Source organism: Rutidosis leptorrhynchoides, chromosome 10 (genome assembly GCF_046630445.1).
Source record: "Rutidosis leptorrhynchoides isolate AG116_Rl617_1_P2 chromosome 10, CSIRO_AGI_Rlap_v1, whole genome shotgun sequence".
Taxonomy (NCBI): Eukaryota; Viridiplantae; Streptophyta; class Magnoliopsida; order Asterales; family Asteraceae; genus Rutidosis; species Rutidosis leptorrhynchoides.
The window spans coordinates 224,714,450-224,736,971 of record NC_092342.1 but is presented as its reverse complement, the minus strand read 5'-3'; the positions used below and the strand labels follow the sequence as shown (position 1 = coordinate 224,736,971).

The window sequence follows — 22,522 nt, the reverse complement described above, 5'->3', positions numbered from 1 at the left end:
CTCAGATGCGTAGCATGATCATTTTTTGTTTTCGAATATATTAAAAAATCATCTATGATGTCTATCACGAACTTATCGAGGTACTATCGGCACACTCTGTTCATTAGATCCATAAATACTGCTAGCGCGTTCGTTAGCCTAAATGGCATAACCAGGAATTCATAATGACCATATATCGTTCTAAATGCTAGTTTTGGTAAGTCAGTCTCTCTAACTCGCACCTGATGATACAATGACCGTAAGTCAATCTTTGAAAAGTTAGACGCACCCTGTAACTGGTAGAATAAATCATCAATTCTTGGCAACGGATACTTCTTCTTTATTGTTGTCTTATTCAAATTGCGGTATTCTATACACATATGAAGCAACCCATCCTTCTTCTTCACAAATAAAATCGGAGCACCCCACGACAAAGAACTCGATCGTATAAACCCCTTATCTAATAGTTCATGGATATGAGACATCATTTCTCGGATTTCTGATGAAGCTAATATGTAAGGAGGTTTTTATACTAGCGTAGCACCTGATATCACATAGATCTTATATTCTACTTCTCACACAGGAGGCAAACTCGGTAAGTCATCTAAAAATACTTCGGGAAATTATGATACAACGGGGATGTTAGTTACTTGTTTCTTCTCTTTCTTAACATCAATCACATAAGCTAGAAACGAGTCGCACCCCTTAGCTATATAGCTCTCTTGGATTTCATTAGGGAAACCATAAGAAAGTTAAATCCATCGCGCTCCCCTCGGGCTACAACTCGAGACACATCGATCGAAAAGAGATAATCTTCTTGTGACACTTAATACTAGACCTATTCAAACTTAAATAGTTTATACCTATGACTACATCAAATCTAGGTATAGGCATCACTAAACTTAAATAGTTCAAACTTAAATAGTTCATACCCCTTAGCTCAAGAAGTTTTAAAGGGGTATAATAGGAGAACTGGTGCTCATAGGTGTGTCTTAAAAATTGACTAAAAAGGCATATGACACTGTCAATTAGAAATTTTTGGAGACTGATCTGCAGAAGTATGGGTTCCATAGCAAAATGATTCATTGGCTAATGTTATGTGTTTCCTCTAATGTATTTTCAGTTTGTGTAAAAGGATAAGTTCATGGGCATTTTAAAGGGGGCTAAGGCAAGGGGATCCTATATCCCCTTATCTCTTTACCTTGATAATGGAGGTGTTCACTCTTATTATTCACCAAAGAATTAGCAGCAACACTGATTTTAAATTTCATTTTGGATGTAAAAATATGAAATTATCTCATGTGTGTTTTACTGATGACCTTTTGGTCTTGTGTCATGGTCATACTAACTCTATAAGAGTTGTTAAGAGTGCTTTAAATGATTTTAGCCAAGTTTCTGGTCTTCTCCCTAATATGAATAAAAGCACAATCTTCTTTGGGAGTGTTCCAATGGGAATCTAGCATAGTATTCTCCAGATTCTTCCATTTTCTATTGGGAAGCTTCCAATGAATTATCTTGGAGTTCCATTGTTAGCAAAGAGACTTGGGATCAAAGATGCTAAATGTCTTATGGATAAAGTTAAATTGAGAATCAACAACTGGAGAAATAAGCACCTCTCATATGCAGGAAGACTTTAACTGATTGCAGCTGTATTGAGTTCAATGCAAGTCTATTGGGCTTCTGTACATACAATTCCATTGATATCTGTTAAAGAAATTGAAAAAACTCTTAAAGGTTTTTTATGGAATAAAGGGGAAAGTAGTAAAGGGAAAGTCAAGGTGGCCTAGAAGGTTGTTTGCACTCCTAAAGACCAAGGGGGATTAGGTCTTAAACCTTTGGGTGATTGGAATGATGTATTGTTGTTTAAGTAGTTGTGGAAGATTATTACCAAAAAAGTGTCATTATGGTTTATTTGGGTTAATGTGGTTAAGTTAAAAGCAAGGAGTATTTGGGAGATAAGGCATGAACAGAAGGATAGCTGGGGTTAGAAGCAGTTATTGAAGCTTAGAGATAAGGTACAATCTCACAATTATTATGAAATTGGCAATGGTCAAGATATTTCTGCTTGGTTTGATAAATGGTGTGAAGGTGGTCCTTTGGCTGCTTTTATTTCCAGAAGAGAAAGGTATGAGGCTAAACTTGATGATGATCTATCCTTAAATAGAATTATTGAGAACAACAATTGGAAATGGTCAGTTGAATAGGTGATGAAGTTTCCATTGTTACGGAATTTACAACCTCCTATGATTCTTGATAGAGAAGATGACTTTTTATGGCTGACTAATGATGGCAAAAAAGTGAGCTATACATCAAAACAGCCTTGGGCATATTTGAGAAATAATATGCATGTTGTTCCTCGACATAGGGTTATATGGTTCCCACAGGCTAACCCTAAACATGCATTTATCATGTGGTTGGCTTTAAAAAATAGGTTGACTACTCAAGATAGATTGCAGGTATGGTATCCTAATCAAACCTATAAATGCTTGCTGTGTAGTGGTTGCAGAGATTCTATTGATCATCTTTTCTTTCAAAGTGGTTATGCTTTAAATGTGTGGAGAAAGTTGAAATTGATGCTGCTATACAGAGGCCTTCCTAATAAATTTCATGAAGTTGTTAGTCGACTTATGATTTTTCCTTCTTCAAAGAAAATATGGAATGTTGTTAACAGGTTAATAGTGGCTGTACTTGTGTATTTTGTATGGCAAGAGAGGAATTTGAGGCTATTTAAGAATAGGAAAAGAAATGAGGAGGATATATGTAAAATGGTGGTGGATTATATGAAAGTAAGTTGTTGACTTTTAAAGTCAAATACACCCAGTCTGTGTTATTGCTGGCTCAAAAATGGAACCTTGAATGGAGGAATGGGAAGCTGTATCAAAAGTAAATAGGTTGTAGCTTTTGCTTTTTAGTTGTATTGGTTGGTTTTGTTGTATTGTGGTTTCCTTGAGTTAGGTTTATGCCCTGCTCTTGTGTTTGTATGTTGCTTTTTTATCAATAAAATATTTCGTGTTCTTTGCTAAAAAAAAAAAAAAAAATTTGTGAGAGTTTAGTTTCATCCATATCCAAACCCTAAAAAAATCTCTCTGGGATAGAAGAAAGATGGAAAATGATACAGGAATGACATTTTATACAATTCAAATTTGGGTTACAACTATGAAGACCATGCTATCGCGCGGTACGAATCTTGCTCCATCTTAAACTGTAATCAGTCTTGCACTGGACAACGGTTCGGATTTAACCTACCAAGCAAATTCGGTTTAAGAGTTTAAGACCTTATCTTCCCACGGTACCTTTACATCTTAAAATGATGTTGGTATGAAATGATATAGTTTAGGAAGTATGCTAAATCAAGTAAAACGAAGATTCAGAAGACTCTACTTCCTCTTAGGATGGAATATATTCATCCTTTAACATGCACACACCAAAACATAAAAACACCAAAGTTCATTAAAAAGGTACCTGCACAACTTAGCACACAATAGTGATAAAATCTTGCTCAACAAAACAATTACAACTTAGCTTTGGAAATCTTCAAAAATTCTCAAAATTCTCAAAATTTTCAAATAATGACTCAAAAATAGAACATAAGGCCAAGTGTAAACAACCTGAGTGAATTTATATCTCACCCCCCCCCCCCTTCCACACACTTGAGATCATGTAATGCCCTCATTAAATGAAATAAGATAAAACCAATGTAAGTTTTTGAGGACAATAGTATAAGGAGATAAGTGTAACCGGATACCGAGCTTAGATTCGTGAAATGTAGTGATAGAACGCCTGCACTAGATGCCATTCCTCGATTGATATCACTAAATGTTCACCCTCATCTACCTATCATGAATATACAAACACAAAAACACAAAAAGGAAAAAATTTTAGATTTTTAAAAGTTTTTCAAATGTTTTTTATTTTTTTTGATAATTTTCAAAATCAACACTATACAAACTCTACAAATACATGTGCAAGTTTATTCCTGAGTCGTGCACTCGACTCTCTCCTGGACTCAACTAACACGGGAGCATAGGCTCCATCATTCTGCAAACTACTTTAGCCTACATTTCTTCCATCACCATTAACCTTTGATTCAAGCTACTCATCGGCTTCCTTGGCAACCTACACAAAATCAAACAGTTTCTCCTTTCCTACGGGAGACAAGTTATCAACTGACCGGTTACTAAGCCTAAGGTCTCCTCTTATCCGAGCCCCATGAACCCACTAATAAAGCTTTTTTGTAACACGGTCAACAATGATTTTGATATTGCTCGATTTACACAAGTTTTACCTCATAATATCTCCCTCATTTCACTCGTTCTAGAGGTTTAATGAGCCTGAAAGTTGGATATTTGTGCAATTGCATTGGTTCAAGGCTAAAAACTCATATTGGTGCAAAATTGACTAACAACTAAAGTGCAGGGCATGGTTGAAAGTGCAAGGCAAGTGCAAATGTGCAATTTCAAGTGAGAAAATGAGAATCCTGGAAGTGCAGTTATAAGGTGCGGCACACCAAACTCGAGGTGTGGCGCAACATTTCAAAGGAATTTCAATTTTCAACATCAGACCATGAAGGAAGTTTAGCAAGTTATAAGATGCGGCGTACCAGCACAATGGAGCGGCGCACCTGACCCACGTTATATGGTACGATGCACCATTAAGTAGGTGCAACGCACCTACGCTGTTTTTAGTGCAAAATTTTTACAAGTATAAAAGGAATAAGATAGGGTTCTAAAAGAGGGAGCTGCAGTTTTTACCTCGAATCTCACCCTAATAACTCTAATTTCATCATCTAAGTGAAGATTAAGGCTAGTTTGGAGGATCAAGCTAAAGCTCAAGTAATCTTAGTGTTAGATCTACATCATCTCTTCATTTGGGTTGTAATTTCCACTTTATCTCTATTGTTCTTCCATTGAATACTTGTATTAGTTAAACATGAAGCTTAATTGTGATCTTTCATCTCTTATTACTGTTAGTTTAGCCATGCTTGGCTAATTTACAAGTGTTTGAATATTTATGAAACCCTGATATAAGGATTTGCCCCAAATCAATGAATAAATGTTCTTTGAATGAAATAGATGAGTAATTGTTGTTGAGTTACCTATAGATCCATTGTTATGCATTTGTTTTGGACTTTACTTTGATTACATATATTTTCTAGCTTTTCTAAGTGATTGGATTTGTGAAACAATTTGTGCTTCAACACCTTGTGTGATCTAGACAAACAAATTGGGGTTTTCAAGTGAAACGATCCCAAAACAATTTACAATTTACTTGTAAATAATATGACTTTTTTTTTTAAACAATGGCATTAACCACAACAACACAAGGTTTACATTACTTGTTCAAATGTTACCACAAGTTTTAAAATATAATAAGTTAAGATTTACATCATCGGATACACAAGACCCATAAGTTTAGCCAACACGACCCAATAGTGAGCATGACCATCGGGACCATTACCAAAAAGCGCCTTCTAAAATCCACCGCAAGCAACCTAGGCCAATTTCTTACCATTATCCTTCGATGTGCCACAATCTATAAAAAGGTAACAACTAAGGAGTAAGCTAAAATGCTTAATGAGTGCAATACTTATATCCATACATACATACATAAACCACTTACTTGTGCAACTTACACATAACCTCATACAAGATAGCATAACTAACGCAAATATACACATCCAAGTACAAGCTAGCATGTTAATTTCATAAACAAGAATATAACACGCTACACTACCAATATACAACATATGAACGTAAAATGGTTAACCATTCACCAAATGTGCTAGTCATCAAATGATTCGCACCAACAACCCGTGTATATGGCCAACGAATGCGCCTCCCGGATGGCACTACCATATATACCCGAATGTGGTCAACGAAAAGTGTGGTCTCATTGGTAACACTTCCCACATCCTCACAAGTGGCCAACAAAGAGTGGACTTCTAAGTAATCGCACTCACCACTTTCCCCAAAACGGAATGTGTCCAACAAAGAGCGTGTCTTATATTAGAGACATCACTCACCATAATGCACCAAGTGGCCAACAAAGAGTAAATCCTTCACAATCGGATAGTACTCGCCTCTAAACCCACAAGCAAACAATGTATATACACACACATATAAATACTACACTCACCTTAAGCAATTTGATAAGTCACAATCTCTCTAGGACTTCAAGCTTGATCCAAGAGCAAGTCACCTATCAATAATACCACATCAAGCTATACACACTAGTAGCTACACCCAAAACTCACAAGTGTAAATTTGACCCAAATTGCACCCCAAACCACCAACTAGGTCAAACAAGACCCAAATACCCCAAATCACCCAAAACTAGTGATTTGGTCCCCAACTCAACAAAATACAATACATGGTCAAGTAATAGGAGCACTTCATAACCCAAATCAACCAAATGACTCATTTTGACCCAAATTGGGTTTACACCCAAAATCAACTTCCAAAGACACCCATTTGTGTTCTTTTCATCAATCTAATCACTAATACTAGTGATTATGCCCAAAATGAAGGTCTACACATGACCAACATGTTTTCCAACCCAAAACCCACAAACAAGGGTCAGCAATACCCATAACTAGCTTCATACACCTATTTGTAAGCTAGATAGGTTTTATCAAGAACATGCAATTCAAAACCCTAACCTCAAATTGAATGAAAATCAGAGTTAGGACTTACAACTAGTATCACAAGATAGCTACAAACAAGATGAACAAGGTTAACTCTTGCACTTTGGTGAGATTCAACCTCCTTCTTCCCCAAATCAAGGTTTCTCTCTCAATAAGTGGGTTTCTCACTCTAGAATGTTTGAGAGGGTTTGGTTGAGTTGAAAATGCAATTAGAATGGAACTAGAACTGATCCATCAGCTATTATGTGAAAAGACCATCTTGCCCCCACTTAACCCTTTTAAAAATCAATGTTCAGCATTTTGCCCCGTAGAGAGGCGCGTCGCGGCTCCCTGGCCCGCGGCACCGCTCATAGTGTAAACTGGTAACAGTAGGTTCCACAAAACATTCCATCAGCTCAAAGAAAGAGGCGCGGCGCGGCCCCAAATACCCGCGGCGCGGCTCCAAGCGTAATTTGACATCAGTAGCTTTTCAACAAACTAACCATCAGATATGTTGTATAGCCGCGGTGCGTCCAAGAACCACGCGACGCGACTCCCCCTGGTATTGAATTTTGGAGTGTTACATCAAGTGATTTTGTTCTCAGTTTGGGTTGGTTTTTCAATTGATCTTTAGTCAACATAGTGGTGTTTGATTATCTTAAGTGATTTTGATAATTAAAGGATTTTAAGTGATTTAATCCAAGCATAATCTCAATAACTACTCATGATTCAACTTGTTCTTGTAATTCAATGCTTATGTTAGTTTGCATAGGGTGACTAGATTAAGGTTTAGTAGTGATATTAAACATTAATTCAACAATGAACGTGGTAGAAAATTGGGTAAAACTGGGCAATCTATGCATAAGGGTGGATTAGATAAGTGAACACTACTTAGTTGTTTGATTTATATTTCGATATTTAGTTATTTGCTTACTGTTGCAAGTTTTAGTCGTTAGTCAAAACATTTTCGAAACACAAACCCCCCAACCAAACAAATCTTAGGATAATTATTAGTTTTCATCAATTCAATTAGCATTAACACTCTCTTGGGATAAATCTTAAACGAAAAACTTACTAATGCAAGGACCAAGTCATTGTTTCTCGAAGCTTATCACTTTAGTCGAGTCTACATTTATTACAAATAAAATTTCAAAAGAAAGTATTATGTAACAAGCTTATCAAACTTTTTGGTGCCGCTACCGGGGAGCGGTTAGCTAGTTCGATTTTTGAGTCAAGCTTTTAATTGTTCGATCCTTTTGTGAGGATTTATCCTTACAAAATTTACTTTTCTTGTTTATTATATTTTATTGTGTTTGGAAAACCCGTGTTTTGTTTGTGTTGTGATCATAGGTAGGTACCACGGTGTATGAAAAGGAGATCCTAAAAGGATCAAGATTTTGAACATCCGTATTCCGATCCGGAGAGACAAGTTAAAGGGGTTTATAGGAGACGAGAAGAAAGGGTTTTAAAGAAAAATTTTCACGTATTACCTTTTTGTATTGAAGAGATGGATGGCAACGTTCAACCACTTCAAGCCGAACATAACCCATTTGGTGGCGGTCCCAATAGCCCACCACCCATAAATCAAGAACCAACTGTAGATCCTAATGATACGCCTATGTGGAATGCACGGTTGATTACAACTACGGTAGTTCCACCGGCTATTACCAAACCACCCATCGGGGCCGAACATTGGAAAGTCGAAGGAAATTTCTTCGCCATGCTAAAAGATGTCCAATTTCACGGTTTAATGCAAGACAACCCTTTTGAACATCTTCAATCTATCAACGATATTTGTGATCTTTACAAGCATAAGGATGTTAGTGAAGATTTATACAAGTTAAAGGCATTCCCCTTTTCTCTTTAAGGCAATGCAAATATTTGGTTAAGATATCTACCTTCCGACACCATTCTTACTTTTCAATAATTAAGTTATGCTTTCATCAATCATTTCTTTCCACCATCGAAGGCGGAGAGACTTAAAATGGAGATCAATGCTTTTGCTCAAAGGGGTGATGAATCATTATACGATGCTTGGATTCGTTTTAAGAAGATGTTAAGGGCATGTCCACCATAGGGTCTATCAAAAGAGAGTATATCAACACTTTTTATCGGGGTACAAATGATAAGACAAGGCAAATTCTTGACTCCTCCGCGGGAGGTGTGTTCATGTATAAGTCATCAAACTACGCCGAGAAATTACTAGAGGATATTTCAATCCATACCTATGAATGGAATCCATCACCTAGGGATTACCCAAGAAAGAATGTTTCTCAAGTTGAAAGTGAAGACGGTCAAGTTACACTTGAAAGCTTAAATAACCAAATTCAATCCTATGGTAAAGAGTTGAAGAATATACAACAACCCCTTGTTGCTATGCAAGTTGGATGCGAGAGATGTGATGTACCTCACCTTACAAAGAATTGTCCACAAATCAACCAATGCAATCAACTCGAATTGGACAATATCCCAATAAACTCGAATGCGCATGTTAACTATGTGGGAAACCAAAACTATCAAAGAGGCGGTTCATCAAGATAAAAAAAACAACTCCTACCATGGCAACCAAGGTTACTTCGAGAAAAACCAAAAACAAGTCTCCTTCAACACCCAATCTAACCCACCACCCGGATTCCAAAACCAAAACCGAAACCAAAGTTACAAACCCAAACTACAACTAAAACCGGATCAACAACTACCAAATACAAAACTAACAATCTTACAACATCCAAAGCAACCAAAAGTACAATTAATGATATCAATAAAACCAAGGTTATAACCAATACCAAAATAACCAAGGTTATAATCAAAACCAACCTCAATAATACCAACAAAATACCAAAAATTCCAACGTTAACCAAAACCAAAACCAAAACCAAAAACCACTCAACCACCTCAACCATCAAGAAACCTAGAAGAGATTACGAAACATTACATCAAGAAGGTGGAGACAAACGAGGCGTATTTAATGAAATAGAACGAGTTTTTAAAGCAACAACTAAGACATCATCAAGCATCGTTTTAAAACCTAGAAAGCACGGTGGGAAGATTGTCTAACCAAGTAGCCGAGAGACGTCGAGGCGCTTTACCATCGAATACACAAGTCAATCCCAACAACAATTACAACAATAACCGAAACCATCAAAACCAAAACCAAAACAACAACAACAACAACAACAACACAAGAAATATTCCCATTGAAAGTATCAACACCAACCAAAATTGAAATGAAAACATCAATGACATAACCACTAGAAACGATTTAACCTTGAATGAGGGAATTGAAAGTCCCGAACCACAAACCTTTATCACCCAAGAACCACTTCCAAGCTTTATCGAAAAGGAGATTGGGGTTAGTAACGACAAGGGTAAAGAAAAGGTCGACCTCAACCGGGGTTAAGGGTAATGATGACAAGTGGAAAGAAAAGAGTTGTGAGCCTTTGAAGGCTAAGCATGCGGTTCCGTATCCAAGAGCTTTAAGGAAGGATAAGTTGGCGGCTCAATACAAAAAGTTCCAAGACATGATGAAAAATGTGACGGTCAACTTGCCAATCACCGATGTTTTCAAAGGGAAACCGAATTGTGGTCGATTCATCAAGGAGTTAATCTCTCAAAGGGGTAAATATCAAGATGAAACATCCTTCTTCATTGAAAAGGAATGTAACAAGATTTTAGCATCAAGGCCAAGAGTTCCTAAAAACTTAGGAGATCCAGGAAAATTTTTTTTCCCATGCAAGTTTGGTGATTCAGAAGTGTTTAATGCACTTGCCGACTTGGGTGCAAGCATTAATCTTATGCCCCACTCACTTTATGAAAGACTTGGCCTTGGACCTCTAAAACTGACTCCAACTGACACCGGCATTGGTATAGCCAAGGACATCTTGATTAGCATTGATACCTTGATGTTCCCAGTTGACTTTGTCATAATGAAAATGAAGGAAGACCTTCAAGTTCCACTCATTTTAGGGAGAAAAATTTGTAACAACCACCGACACAATCATTTTAGTCCAACACAACCAAGTCAACATTGGTGTTGGTGATGAGTGTGTGACCATTAATATTAGGGAAGGTATGAAGTAATCGACCGAGACCGATGTCGATGAGTGCTATGCCATGGACATTATTGACCATTATGTGGATGAAGAGTTCAAAAAACTCTTAGAGGTTGATACCACCGGGTTCAACCCACTTTGTGAAAATGATACCATGGACCTAGAGGCCGACTTTAGGGACCTAATGAATGTGAATGTCGATTATTGTGAGATTAAAAGTGAAACTACTCGGGAAGAGTCATTTGAGGTCATTCCAAATGAAGATAGATTTCAAATCAAATCTTCATCAAAAGAACCTCCTACTCTTGAATTAAAGGAACATCCCGGGCACCTTTAGTATGTTTACCTCAAGGAAACATGTCAACTACCGGTGATTATCTCATCATGACTCACCAATGATCAACATATACGACTTGTTTCACTTCTCAAGTCTCGCCACAAAGCTGATGCATGGAAAACCAAGGAAATACCGGTGATAAATCTATCTTATTGCACCCATAAAATTCTAATGGAAGAGAATTTCAAACCTGTTGTTCAAAGACAACGTCAACTCAAACCGAATATGAAGGAAGTTGTTAAAAGGAAGTCATTATATTGTTAGATGCAGGCCTTATCTACCCAATTTTCAACTCACCTTGGGTGAGTCCGGTTCAAGTAGTGCTGAAGAAGGTTGGTACCACGGTGATTCTTAACAACTAAAATGAACTTGGCTGAGCCGAACCATCACCGGATGGAGGGTATGCATTGACTATAGGCGTCTCAACGATGCTACTAGAAAAGACCACTTCTCTCTCCCGTATATTGACCAATGATTGAACGATTAGCTGGGAAGGATTTTAATTGCTTTCTTGATAGATTCTCGAGATATTTTTAAATCCCAATCGACCATGAGGATCAAGAGAAAACCACTTTCACGTGTCCATATGGCACTTTTTGCTTACGGAAGGATGCCCATTGGGTTGTGTAATGCACCCGGGACATTCCAAAGATGCATGATGGAAAACTTTTCAGATATGGGTGAGGACACGATGGAGGTGTTTATGGATGAGTTTTCGGTGTTTTTGGACTCTTTTAACCATTGTCTTAAAAACTTGGACCAAATGTTGACCCGTTGTGAAAATGTTAATTTAGATTTGAATTGGGAGAAGTGTCACTTTATGGTGAACAAGGGAGTCGTTTTGGGTCATAAAATTTCAAAAGTAGGGATTGAAGTCGATAAAGCGAGAATTATTTTCATAAAAGATCTTCCAAAACCGTTCGATATCAAAGCTATAAGAAGTTTATTTGGCCATGCGGGTTTTTGCCGCCGTTTTATAAAAGATTTTTCAAAGATTGCAAAACCCATGACCAAATTATTGGAAAAGGACCAACCTTATATATTTTATGATGAGTGCACTGAAGCGTTTAATTTGTTGAAAGATAAACTCACCCATCCACCAATTCTAATCTCTCCCGATTGGGGAAAGGATTTTGAGTTGATGTGCGATGCAAGTGATTTTGCATTTGGTGCGGTTCTTGGTCAAACGGTTTACCAACATTTTGCGCCGATCTATTATGCAAGTAAGACCTTGAATGGGGCCCAATTGAACTATACAACCACCGAGAAGGAGCTTCTCATGTTAGTATTTTCTTTTGAAAAATTTCGGTCTTACCTTGTGCTTTCAAAAATGGTCATTTACACGGACCATTCCGCCTTAAAATACCTTTTTCAAAAACAAGATTCAAAACACCGATTAATTCGGTGGGTTTTGCTTTTACAAGAATTTGACATCGAAATCAAAGATAAAAAGGGGGTCAAGAATGTGGCCGCTGTCCATTTATCGAGACTAGACAACCCCGAATTACAACCCTTAGATGAGGCAAAAATCCGGGATACCTTCCCGGATGAACACTTGATGCGAGTTGAACTTGTTGATGAAATCCCATGGTTTGCCGATTTTGCTAATTACTTAGCCTCAAATTTGATTCAAAAAGGATTTTCTTATCAACAACGGAAAAAGTTTTTCAATGACTTGAAGTATTATTTTGGGAGGAACCGGATTTGTTTCGCATTGGGGCGGGTCAAGTAATCCGAAGGTGTGTCTATGGGCAAGAAGCCCGGGAAATTTTGGAAGCTTGTCATAGTGGGCCCACGGGAGGACATTTTGGGCCGAATCACACCACAAAAAAGGTGTTTGATTACGGGTTCTATTGGCCCACGATATTCAAAGACGCTGATATGACCGAAATGGACGGTTTTATTTGCGCAGTGTCGTTAGGTCGCAACACGTCAGAATCAGTCACCAAGATGGGGTACAGTTTTAAATTTATATTTAGCGGGGCCTAAATCGTACTACTCCTTATTAAGAGTATGGGAAGTATGACCTAGGGTCGTATTTTTAATATATCAGTAGAATCGAACCTATATTTAAAGCCTAAGATAATTATAAAGAGGAGTAGTGGTTACCTAATTTTTTGGTTTTTCTAGTTTATAAGACAGATAAAGTAAATTCAATAAAATTCGTAATTCAGATAAGGTTAAAGCAAGTGCATACTATGAGTTCATCAGTTATTCTGCTGGGATTATGGAATGTTGGCTCATGAATAGGTAGGGACCTTATATTCATTACACTGGTCCTAAACGCCCCTGTCGTAAGACATGTCACTGGGTAATGTGATACGCTTGAAGATTCTGAATAGACAGCAATGTCCCTTACCCCCCGATGCCCGTGCAGTATGACTATAGGCATACGCGTTTAGACGGCTCATCCAATTGAGTGACTCGGTTGGGTGACGTATTAACATTCCACAAAGGTCTAAACTTTCTTAAGCATAATAGAATACATGGTTTACCATATCCGAGAGACGTGATGTACTTAGGCCCTTAAAAGAGTTCAACCATAAAGAACACCATGGCCAAGTCTAGTGACTCCCATGAACACGTTCGGTTATCCTAACGGTCCAATCCTTTATGTGTTTAAATAAACAGTTCCTTAATTAACCAATCAGTACTGACCGCGTTATGGTGCAGTGTACTAATCATCAATGACCGGGTTCCATGGCCTTACTTAGCAGAGGTACAGCTTATAACAACCGTTGTGCTTCAGCATGCACGTATGAAGTTTATATGCTTGGTGACTACACTAGCATGGTCTGGGACCGACAATGTACTAAGGGTCTAGTTAGATGTTTCACTACGAAAGAGTCCTCATCCGGAATCCAAAGCTTGATAGACTTACTACAACCGGTGTGCCTCAGTTGATCTTACGTTGTATCCTATAGACTTCTCTTACAAAGGGGTGACACACATAGTGTACTCTGAATCGGGGTTCGCGACTTCCCAATAACAGAGCCGATAACTTCGTTCTATTAGTTGGAAAAGCGATTGAGTCTAAAGCATAATCGAAAAGCATCTTGACAACATACGCAAACCATAATAGTATTTCGGCATTATAACGGATTACATCATAGCATACACCAAAGATAACTACTCGCTAATCATGGTAACAACATCACAGAACATAATGATAGAAGATATTATATAAAGATAAAGGATAGAAGTACAAGTAGATTAAACGAATTCTGAATACAAAAGTGACAACTTCAAACTCCAGACCGCTCCTAATACAATCTTCGGCGTTCTTCTCCAGGTACTAGATTTTCCGAACGGAGTCGAAGACCTTGAAAGTATGACTAATATTTTTACAAGATAGAGAAAGAAGTGAATTGAAGTGTATGTTGGAATGAATGACAAAGACCCTTTAAATAAGCTTGAAATTTTCCTGTAAACGGCTGGCAGGCCGTTTGGCAAGCCGTTTGCAGGGCCGTTTTCCAGACCAGCCCGTTTGCTGTGGCCGATTGATCTGGGTGTATGGTAGGCCACTTGCCATACTGGGCAAGCCGTTTGGCAAGCCGTTTGGCTTGCTGATTAACTGAATCGTAACTTGATTTTTTGTCTTTCACCATTTTCGCTCTAGAATCTTCGTTTTAGCTCCGATTCTCTTGATTCTTTTTGCACCGTCTTTGTAATTACTTGATCTTCAATTCTAACTGACGAAGCGGGTATTTTGCTAATAAAGTTTGGAACTTTCTTGTTTTTGGGCCTTAATACCGGGGTGAAAACGTGACTTTTTAGACGATATCAAATATCCCACACTTAACTTTGCTTGTCCTCAAGCAAACTCTCATTTTTACTTTAAGAAATCTTTTCGAAGTTTCTTTTCTAATAGCCTAAGCGGTTTGGTTTTTATTATATGAGCGAAAAAATAAGATGAGTTATCTATGTTAGGGTTGAAATTATCTCTGCGAGCATGCGAGGAGGTTACATGACTTAGGCTAGCTTTCACGGGTCACTCTAATCACACAAGTGTTTAGGGTTCCCTATAGATCTAAGAAATAATTAACTCATAGCCATTCATGTTGCACCCATCGTCATAGGCTTGATAAAGACTCAAATTCTTGCTATTAATGTGAAAACGGTAGTAACCATAGCTTCTAGGTTATTTGTCAATGATGGAAAGGAATTTTGGAGTGGTGGTGAAGTTGTTTTTAAGGGGGTGATAAAAAGGTAATATAGTCTTTCTGCATACTTTTATAGATAGAGGTGCTGATATATTTGAGAAGCAATTTTGAACCTTTCTTAATTTGACAATCAATTTTTGTCAAGTTCTTCTTCTGCGTTTCTCTTTATAAGTTCTGCTCCTTTTTCAGAACTTTTGAAATTTTTTTTTTTTGATATTTCATCTCGAGAAACTTTTTGTCGGTAACTTTTTCAAGACCTTTCCGTGATACTTGAGAGGTTTATAACATCGGATTTTCAGAAGGAATCTAATTTTCTGGATTTTTCGAGTGAAAGAAAAGATTATGTGAATGAGGTGGTGAATTAGAAGTAGTGGAGGTGCGGAAGGCTTATTTATTTTTATTTTTTTGACAAATGGCTAGCTCTTCTGATTGTAACCGAATCACGTTTCGCTGCTTTGGAAATGCAGATCTAAAGCAAGTTCTGATTCTAAGCACAGACATCAGCACTCTCAACGGAAAATAGCGAAGCATTAAAGATGAATGTTGGTCTTATTTGGGTGCCTCACCATAATTAATTTAGGTCGATAATGCCTAGTCATGCAATGCTCTTTTAGAGATTTGGTTCGTCCTAACAAGATTTCCACCTTACTTAAGCCTTTTTTTATTTACAAATGTTTTAGGTTTTTAAAAATACTTTTTCGGAAAGGCTTTCTCTTGTTAAAATTTTTTGAAATTTGGCTTTACAACTTGGAATCTTCGTAATGTGTTATTTTAATACAGCTTAAAAAGATTATACCAACATCCCACACTTAGACGAACATTTTCCTCACTGTTCCTAGTGTATCCCACACTTAGGAGTTTTAGTTAAAGATTTGGGAATATTTGTCTAGTGTTTATTTGGGTTGGGATCCCACAATTAGTGATAAGCTCGGATGTGGTACAATTTAAATTTTGAGCTAGTAACGGTAAGAAAGGAGTACCCCCAAGTAGATGTTGCTTGTGAAGATAATGGCTAGCTTTCAATCTTGGGAGTTACGTCCTTTATTGATCGGCTCATTTGTCATCCTTTATTCTTCTACTCTACTTTATTGCACGGGTTGCCTCTCGAGAATCGCTTTTGTTTAAGGTCGTTGGCTCGATTGTAGTGATGCTTAGAAAGCAGACATTCCTCGCTGGTGGTTGTAATCTTGTTCTTCTCGAGGGAATGTGAGTCTTGGTGGGTAAATCCTGAGAAAGTGTCGGACCAAAAGTGGTAGTAGATCCGGTACTTCTCTTGAAGATCTTCTGAAAGATAGGTAGTGTGCAGTTTCGGCTCGTGATAAATCTTGAATTCCGATGAGAATATGATCCACGGCTCTGCTGGTTGACCCATGAATGTCAATCATAGAGGCAGTGCTGATGGTGATTATTTCTCTGATAGGATGCTCATTTCGGAGGTCTTCAAATAGTGTTAGAAAATGTATTTTTAGTATCTCGAAATCTTCAGAATGGTGATCTCTACGGTAAGAGTCTGTAGCCTTGCACAGATTAGTAAAGAAGCGAAGCTGAAAAGAAGTGAAGAGCAATCCTGACCCAAGCATTAATGTCACCGTCTTTGAGTATATCTCCCGACATCCAGCTTTAAATGTGAAACTTGGATCTGTGGATTCTTGGAAGATACATGCTATCTGCTTCGTAACGTAGGTGGCAATGTTGACTCGACCTGGTTCAAGATGAGAGAACGGATTGTTGCGTCTTACTTATTCTGTGATTGTGTCTCGTAACTATTTGATATTCAGATCAGCGTGGTGATCAATCGTTACATAAATCACTAGCCTGTCTGGTGTGCTTTCAAAAATATCTCTTTCCATGAGAGTGAAAAAGCTATGAATATCCTCAATCATTTGCAAATCAGAGTGATAAGTCGGGCGTCCAGTTAAAAGATCCATATGCTTCCGGATGAGACTCAGTAGTGCTCGTTGATTTGCTGAAAAAGGAAGTGCAGATACGGCTAACGCGTTGTAGACCTTAGAGTAAATGATCTTCTGATCTCGACAGAATCTTGTCTCCAGAATAGTGCAAAATACTGAATTGTACTCTCATTGCCTTTCTTCGCGGTAGATATGATTGTGAAGGGTATTAATAAAGTCTTGACTGCGCTCTTCTAGGATTTCAACATTATTATCTTCTCTCTGTAGATAGAGGTTGTATTCGTCTTTGATAGCCATGATTCATTCTTTTAAGCATAGCGTGAAATCAATTGTTGATTTACGGATGGCTTCGAGAATATCTTCGAATTCATCGGTGTTATTGATGAAAGTTATCATGTCGACGTGCGTAGATATGACCGGAATCCGATCTGAAGAAGTGTTCGACTCCTCTTGATCTAGCTCGGTTAGAGAGTGTGAGTTATTCAGAATGTCTTCATGTTGCTCTTCCTCGTCATCATCGGTATAATGGTCTTCTGAGGATTCGTTTGATGAACAGGCTTCTTCAGTATTCTGGTTCTCCACTTTGATACTTGCAGGGTCAATTTTTATATTTTTAACCTCAACCTTATCAGTCTTCTTCTTGAAACGAATGATTAAACTGTGATCTTTTGTCTCAAGCCTCATTAATTCCTTGTGACATTTTATGCTTAGAGAGTGTATTATCGCAGTTTGTTTTACGTCTTCCATTTCCTCTTCCTTTTCAGGTTCTTCCTCTTCCTCTATTTCTTCACTGGGATCCTCTTTTTCCATTTCTGGGTCATCTGCAGTCTGTGAATCGACACCCATCTCGATATCATCAGCTGGCGGTGAGAACTCATCATCGGAAGTGATCCGTCTGGTGTAAATAGCAAACATCTCTGCATGTCCAGAAAGATCGGTAGGTCGGTCAATTTTGAAGGTAACGCTCTCGCCATGCGATCGCAAGATTAAGGTTTGATTGTACACATCAATGACAGTCCTAGGCGTATTCATGAAAGGTTTTCCTAACACTACTGGTGTGTGTAGGTCTTCCTGAATGTCCATCACTACGAAATCTGTAGGATACAAGAATTTGTCAACTTTCACCAAGACGTTCTCAACTATGCCCTTAGGATATCGAATTGTATGATCGACAAGTTGGATTGTCATTTTAGTTGGTGACAAGTCTCCTAACTCTAATCTCTTGTAGAGAGAGTAGGGGATTAGGTTAATACTTGCTCCTAAATCTGCTAGCGCCTGAATGGTTCCAGATTGGTAGATCGAACACGGAAAAATGAATCGGCCCATATCTCCTAGCTTTGGTGGTTGAGAGTTTTTGAGTAATGCTGAGTATTCTTCATTCAGTGGAATTTTATTAGAATCTGGTATCCTCTTCTTTGTAGAGAGAAGCCTTCGAATGTATCTCTTATGGTTGGGAACTTTGGACATGGTGTCCAGGAATCTTCCATCGAGTTTGAAGGAATCAAGCTTGGATGGTTCTTCATATAGCCTTCCAGGGTAGGGTACATGAACTGGAGTTGCAGTTGGCAGCATCTGAGTATATGTTGATTTGTTCTTGAGCCTATCTGACCTTCTCCGTGGTTCTTCCTCCGGAATTACGGAATCCATTTGGTTAGCTTCCTCTATGTGAGGATTTTGGATAGTATTACTAGGTAACCTTCCTTGTGGTCGGGTTTCAAGGCGTTGTGATAATTGTCCGAGCTGCATCTCTAGACTTTTGAGCAAAACCAATTGGTTTCTCATTAGTATCTCTGTCTGGTCTTGTCTGGATGTAGTTCTTCGATTTAGCTGTTGTTGTCCTTGAATGAACTGCGTCAACTGATCATCAGCTCCGAGAGTGGGGTTGGTTACTTTTCTAATTTGGGTGGTTGGGGAATTTTCCTGAGCTGGTGGACCAGTGAGTGGAAGTGGTTGATCGTAGGTCAATTGAGATTATTGGGGTGGATAAGGTGGGTAGCGATAGCGAAAAGGCTGGTTGTTTCTTTGTATAACGACCCGAATTTTTCGACTTACTTTTGTGCTTGTTACTTTCTGTGAAACTGCATATTTGTGCGTAGTGAGCGAGTTTATGCTCTGGGATCTTATTTCATGATAATTACTTTGGTTAACATCTTACAACGTGCTATTAAGTGTTTAATCACTTAACTTGATCCCCGAATGCTTTTACGACCGTTGGTGTCACTTGACGTTTGAAACGAGCTATGTACTTGGTACACGTTTAACTTTGATCATAATTGGAATATTATGACTATGCAATACTAATTATTATTTTCTAATAACAATTACTTGGGTTATTGGATGCTTAATTACGCTTAGTAATTTACTAATGCACACTAGTTAGTCTTGTTGGACTTTTTGCCTTGTTGGACTTTAGCCCACCCTACTCTAGCTAATGGACCATTTAATTAGCCCAATATTTATGGATTAATGACCCATTAAGATGTAGGACAAAAACCCATTTATAAGAGCCAACATACTAACATTTTTGTTAACCATTACTACAAATGTTGCTTGGGATCCTAACAATAAGCACCACCTTTAGACCACCACTAACCAAAAAACAAAAAGCTGTCCCCTTGTCTCCCCCCTGGCTACGGTTTTGGAGAAACAAGCATCACCTCCACCACTATAAATACCAAGCCTCATTCACCCATTTCACACTTAATCTCATTCTCATTTTACACACACTTACTCTCTAATTTTCTCTCTAGTCTTTCTCACTCTAAAAATTGTAAGTTTTAAATTTTCTTCTTCTTCTTTTCTTCTTCATAGAATCGACATCATCATCATCGTAATAAGATCAAGCTTTTTAGCTTCTTGATCTTGTTATATCTTGAAGATTCAAACTTTGATTTGAATCCTTCGAGAACATGAAAGATTCAAGCTTTCTAGCTTTGAATCTTCATTAATTTTGTTGGATCTAAGTTTTCGAACTTATGATCTCTTTTATTTTATTAAAAGATCAAAACTTGTGTTTATGATATTCATGAAACTTGAAGATCTAGCCTTTTGCTTTAAGGATCTTCAAGAACATTAAAGACCCAAGCATTCTAGCTTAGGGTTTCATTATTTTGTTAAAGATCTTAGTTTTTTAGCTTATTGTCTCATTACTTTTACTAGATCTTAGCTTTCTAGCTTATAGTCTCATTAATCTTGTAAAGATCCAAGCTTTTTAGCTTAGGGTTTCTTAATATTTGAGGATCTAAGTTATTATTGTAGATCTCATTTGCTTGGAACCTTTTTATGATTTTTATGGTGATAAAAATCAAGTATTTATCATCTCATATGATGAAGATGCATAAACTTGTGTCAAAAGGACAAAGGTTGAAGCTTTATTGTGTTTATGCAATAAAGAGACAACATTGATGTTCAAAACTTGTAGAATGTTAGCTTTTACTCTTAGTTGTGTGTTGATGGTTGAAACTTGGTCAAAGTGATGCTAAAACATCAAAGAGTTGTACACTTGAAGCTTACACACATCAAGGGTGAGAACCATGATGAGCATTAAGCACCAAGAAACCCACCGGAGCACTTGTTTACTGTTTTTTGGGGTCTGATCAGACTCCTGAGACTTCTGGAAAATTGTTTTTCAGATATTTCGGTTCGAGTAGATGACTTTTCGTTTAGGACTCGCCTAAATCCGATATACGGTTTAGGATTTATAGCCTTCCGAAAATCACTACGCCTTTGTAACGACGTGCTGAAAATTCTGACCTACTCGCGCTTGAACCGTCGTCGCGGTCAAACGACATAGAGTTAGGATTTAAAATTTGGACAGCAGTTAGAGGACTCACATATGGAGCCTTGGCCACTAACCAAGCATCTTTTCGTTTTCTATAGAGGTCGTAGCAGCTGTCCGAAATCAGCCTTTTGTTTCGATCTCTATACTTGTTGAAAACTTACTTTAGCTTTTACGAATGATGATGATGATGATGATGATGATGATGATGATGATGATACTTAAGACTTAATTTATTTACTTTTAAACTTTTGGGGACAATTTACAGACCTAGTAACTATTGACTTAGGTTGAGGACCTTTTGGATCGACCAACTTACTTGTTTGGACCAACTTACTACTTGCTTACATTTTCGTATCGATTTTACCGCACATTCACTGTGAGTTATAGCTCCCTTTTCACTTTAACTATTTTTGGGACTGAGAATACATGCGTTTTTTTATGTTTTACATACTATACACGAGTACTTAAACTTTATATATGTGTGGGTGACATAACGGCACAAAGATTCCCCTTAGCTCGGTAACGTTTAACTATTGGTTTATGAACTGGTAGACACGAATCTTAGATATGGATCCATAGGGTTTGACATCCCCACTCGGGCTAGTTGCGCTAGCATTCAATGGGTGTTTAATACTTCGTAAACAGACGCACTCGCCAAGTGTACTTTTAGGGGGTAATATTACGTTAAGTTAGTTACCGGGTGCCCATGGATAAGCATATCCTTTATCATACTGATTTGGAATACTGACTTAACTTGCTGGTTGAAGCACTGAAATCTCGTGGTCTACATTACATTACTGATTACAAACAAACTATAGCTCACCAACATTTGTGTTGACTTTTTAAGCGTGTATTTCTCAGGTGCTTAGACGCTCTTGCTTCCGCTGTTAGACTTACTGTTGTAGTCTTGATATTATAGACTTGCTGTTACAGACTCGTTGTGTTATACTTCTGCTGCATTACTTAGAGATGTCTCAATCATGGAACTTTTATTTTGCATTCTCTACTTATGTTATTTTTAATAATGGCTTTGTAACAACCTTTGTGTCACGTTATCTTTTGTAAAACGTTATCTTTTCATGAATGCAAAACTTGTTTTAAAATAGGATGTAGTATTATACCGTGTAATGGACCTATTGTTGACGATTCGTACATGATAGTTTTGTAAGGGGCGTCACATATGGTATCAGAGCATTGGTTGTAGGGAATTATGTTGCATTAGTGAGTCTTGACCGAGTCGAGTAGGATCCACTAGTAGGACTAATCTACAACTTACTCGTTTACTTGTTTCTGCCTAACCTGCTACATGCTACTGCTTACTTCTACTGCTAGGTGAACTTGCTGTATGCTATTGCTTATTCTCGCTACTGCATGCTACTATCTGCTTTTGCATGATACTTCTGTTTAATACTGTTATTATTACCATGCTATGTACTGCTGTAGATGATCTAGGCTGTTGTAGTTATTATGCCTGATTACGTGCTTGCTTCATGTCTGCTATTCGCTGTACCGACTTGGAAAATTTATCTTTCCTAGTTCAGATGTTTTTATGAACCCTTTTTCCACTCGTCTAACCTTAAGGATTAGTATTGTAATCCACCTGCTACTACCATTCCGCTGTTCCAGAGATCGAAACATTACTTCACGCAATCTAGGAAGAGTACCCCTCGGGTTACAC

The 22,522-nt window shown here is 37.8% G+C and overlaps 1 protein-coding gene across 1 annotated transcript; it reads left to right on the top strand.

Moving 5' to 3' along the window:
* Positions 1-2,186: 2,186 nt before the first annotated feature.
* LOC139870835 (uncharacterized) lies at positions 2,187-4,968 on the top strand. Its single transcript, XM_071858604.1, has 2 exons — positions 2,187-2,765; positions 4,903-4,968. Exons 1-2 carry the CDS (start codon positions 2,187-2,189, stop codon positions 4,966-4,968), a joined length of 645 nt encoding a protein of 214 aa, XP_071714705.1.
* The last annotated feature ends 17,554 nt before the right edge of the window (positions 4,969-22,522 follow it).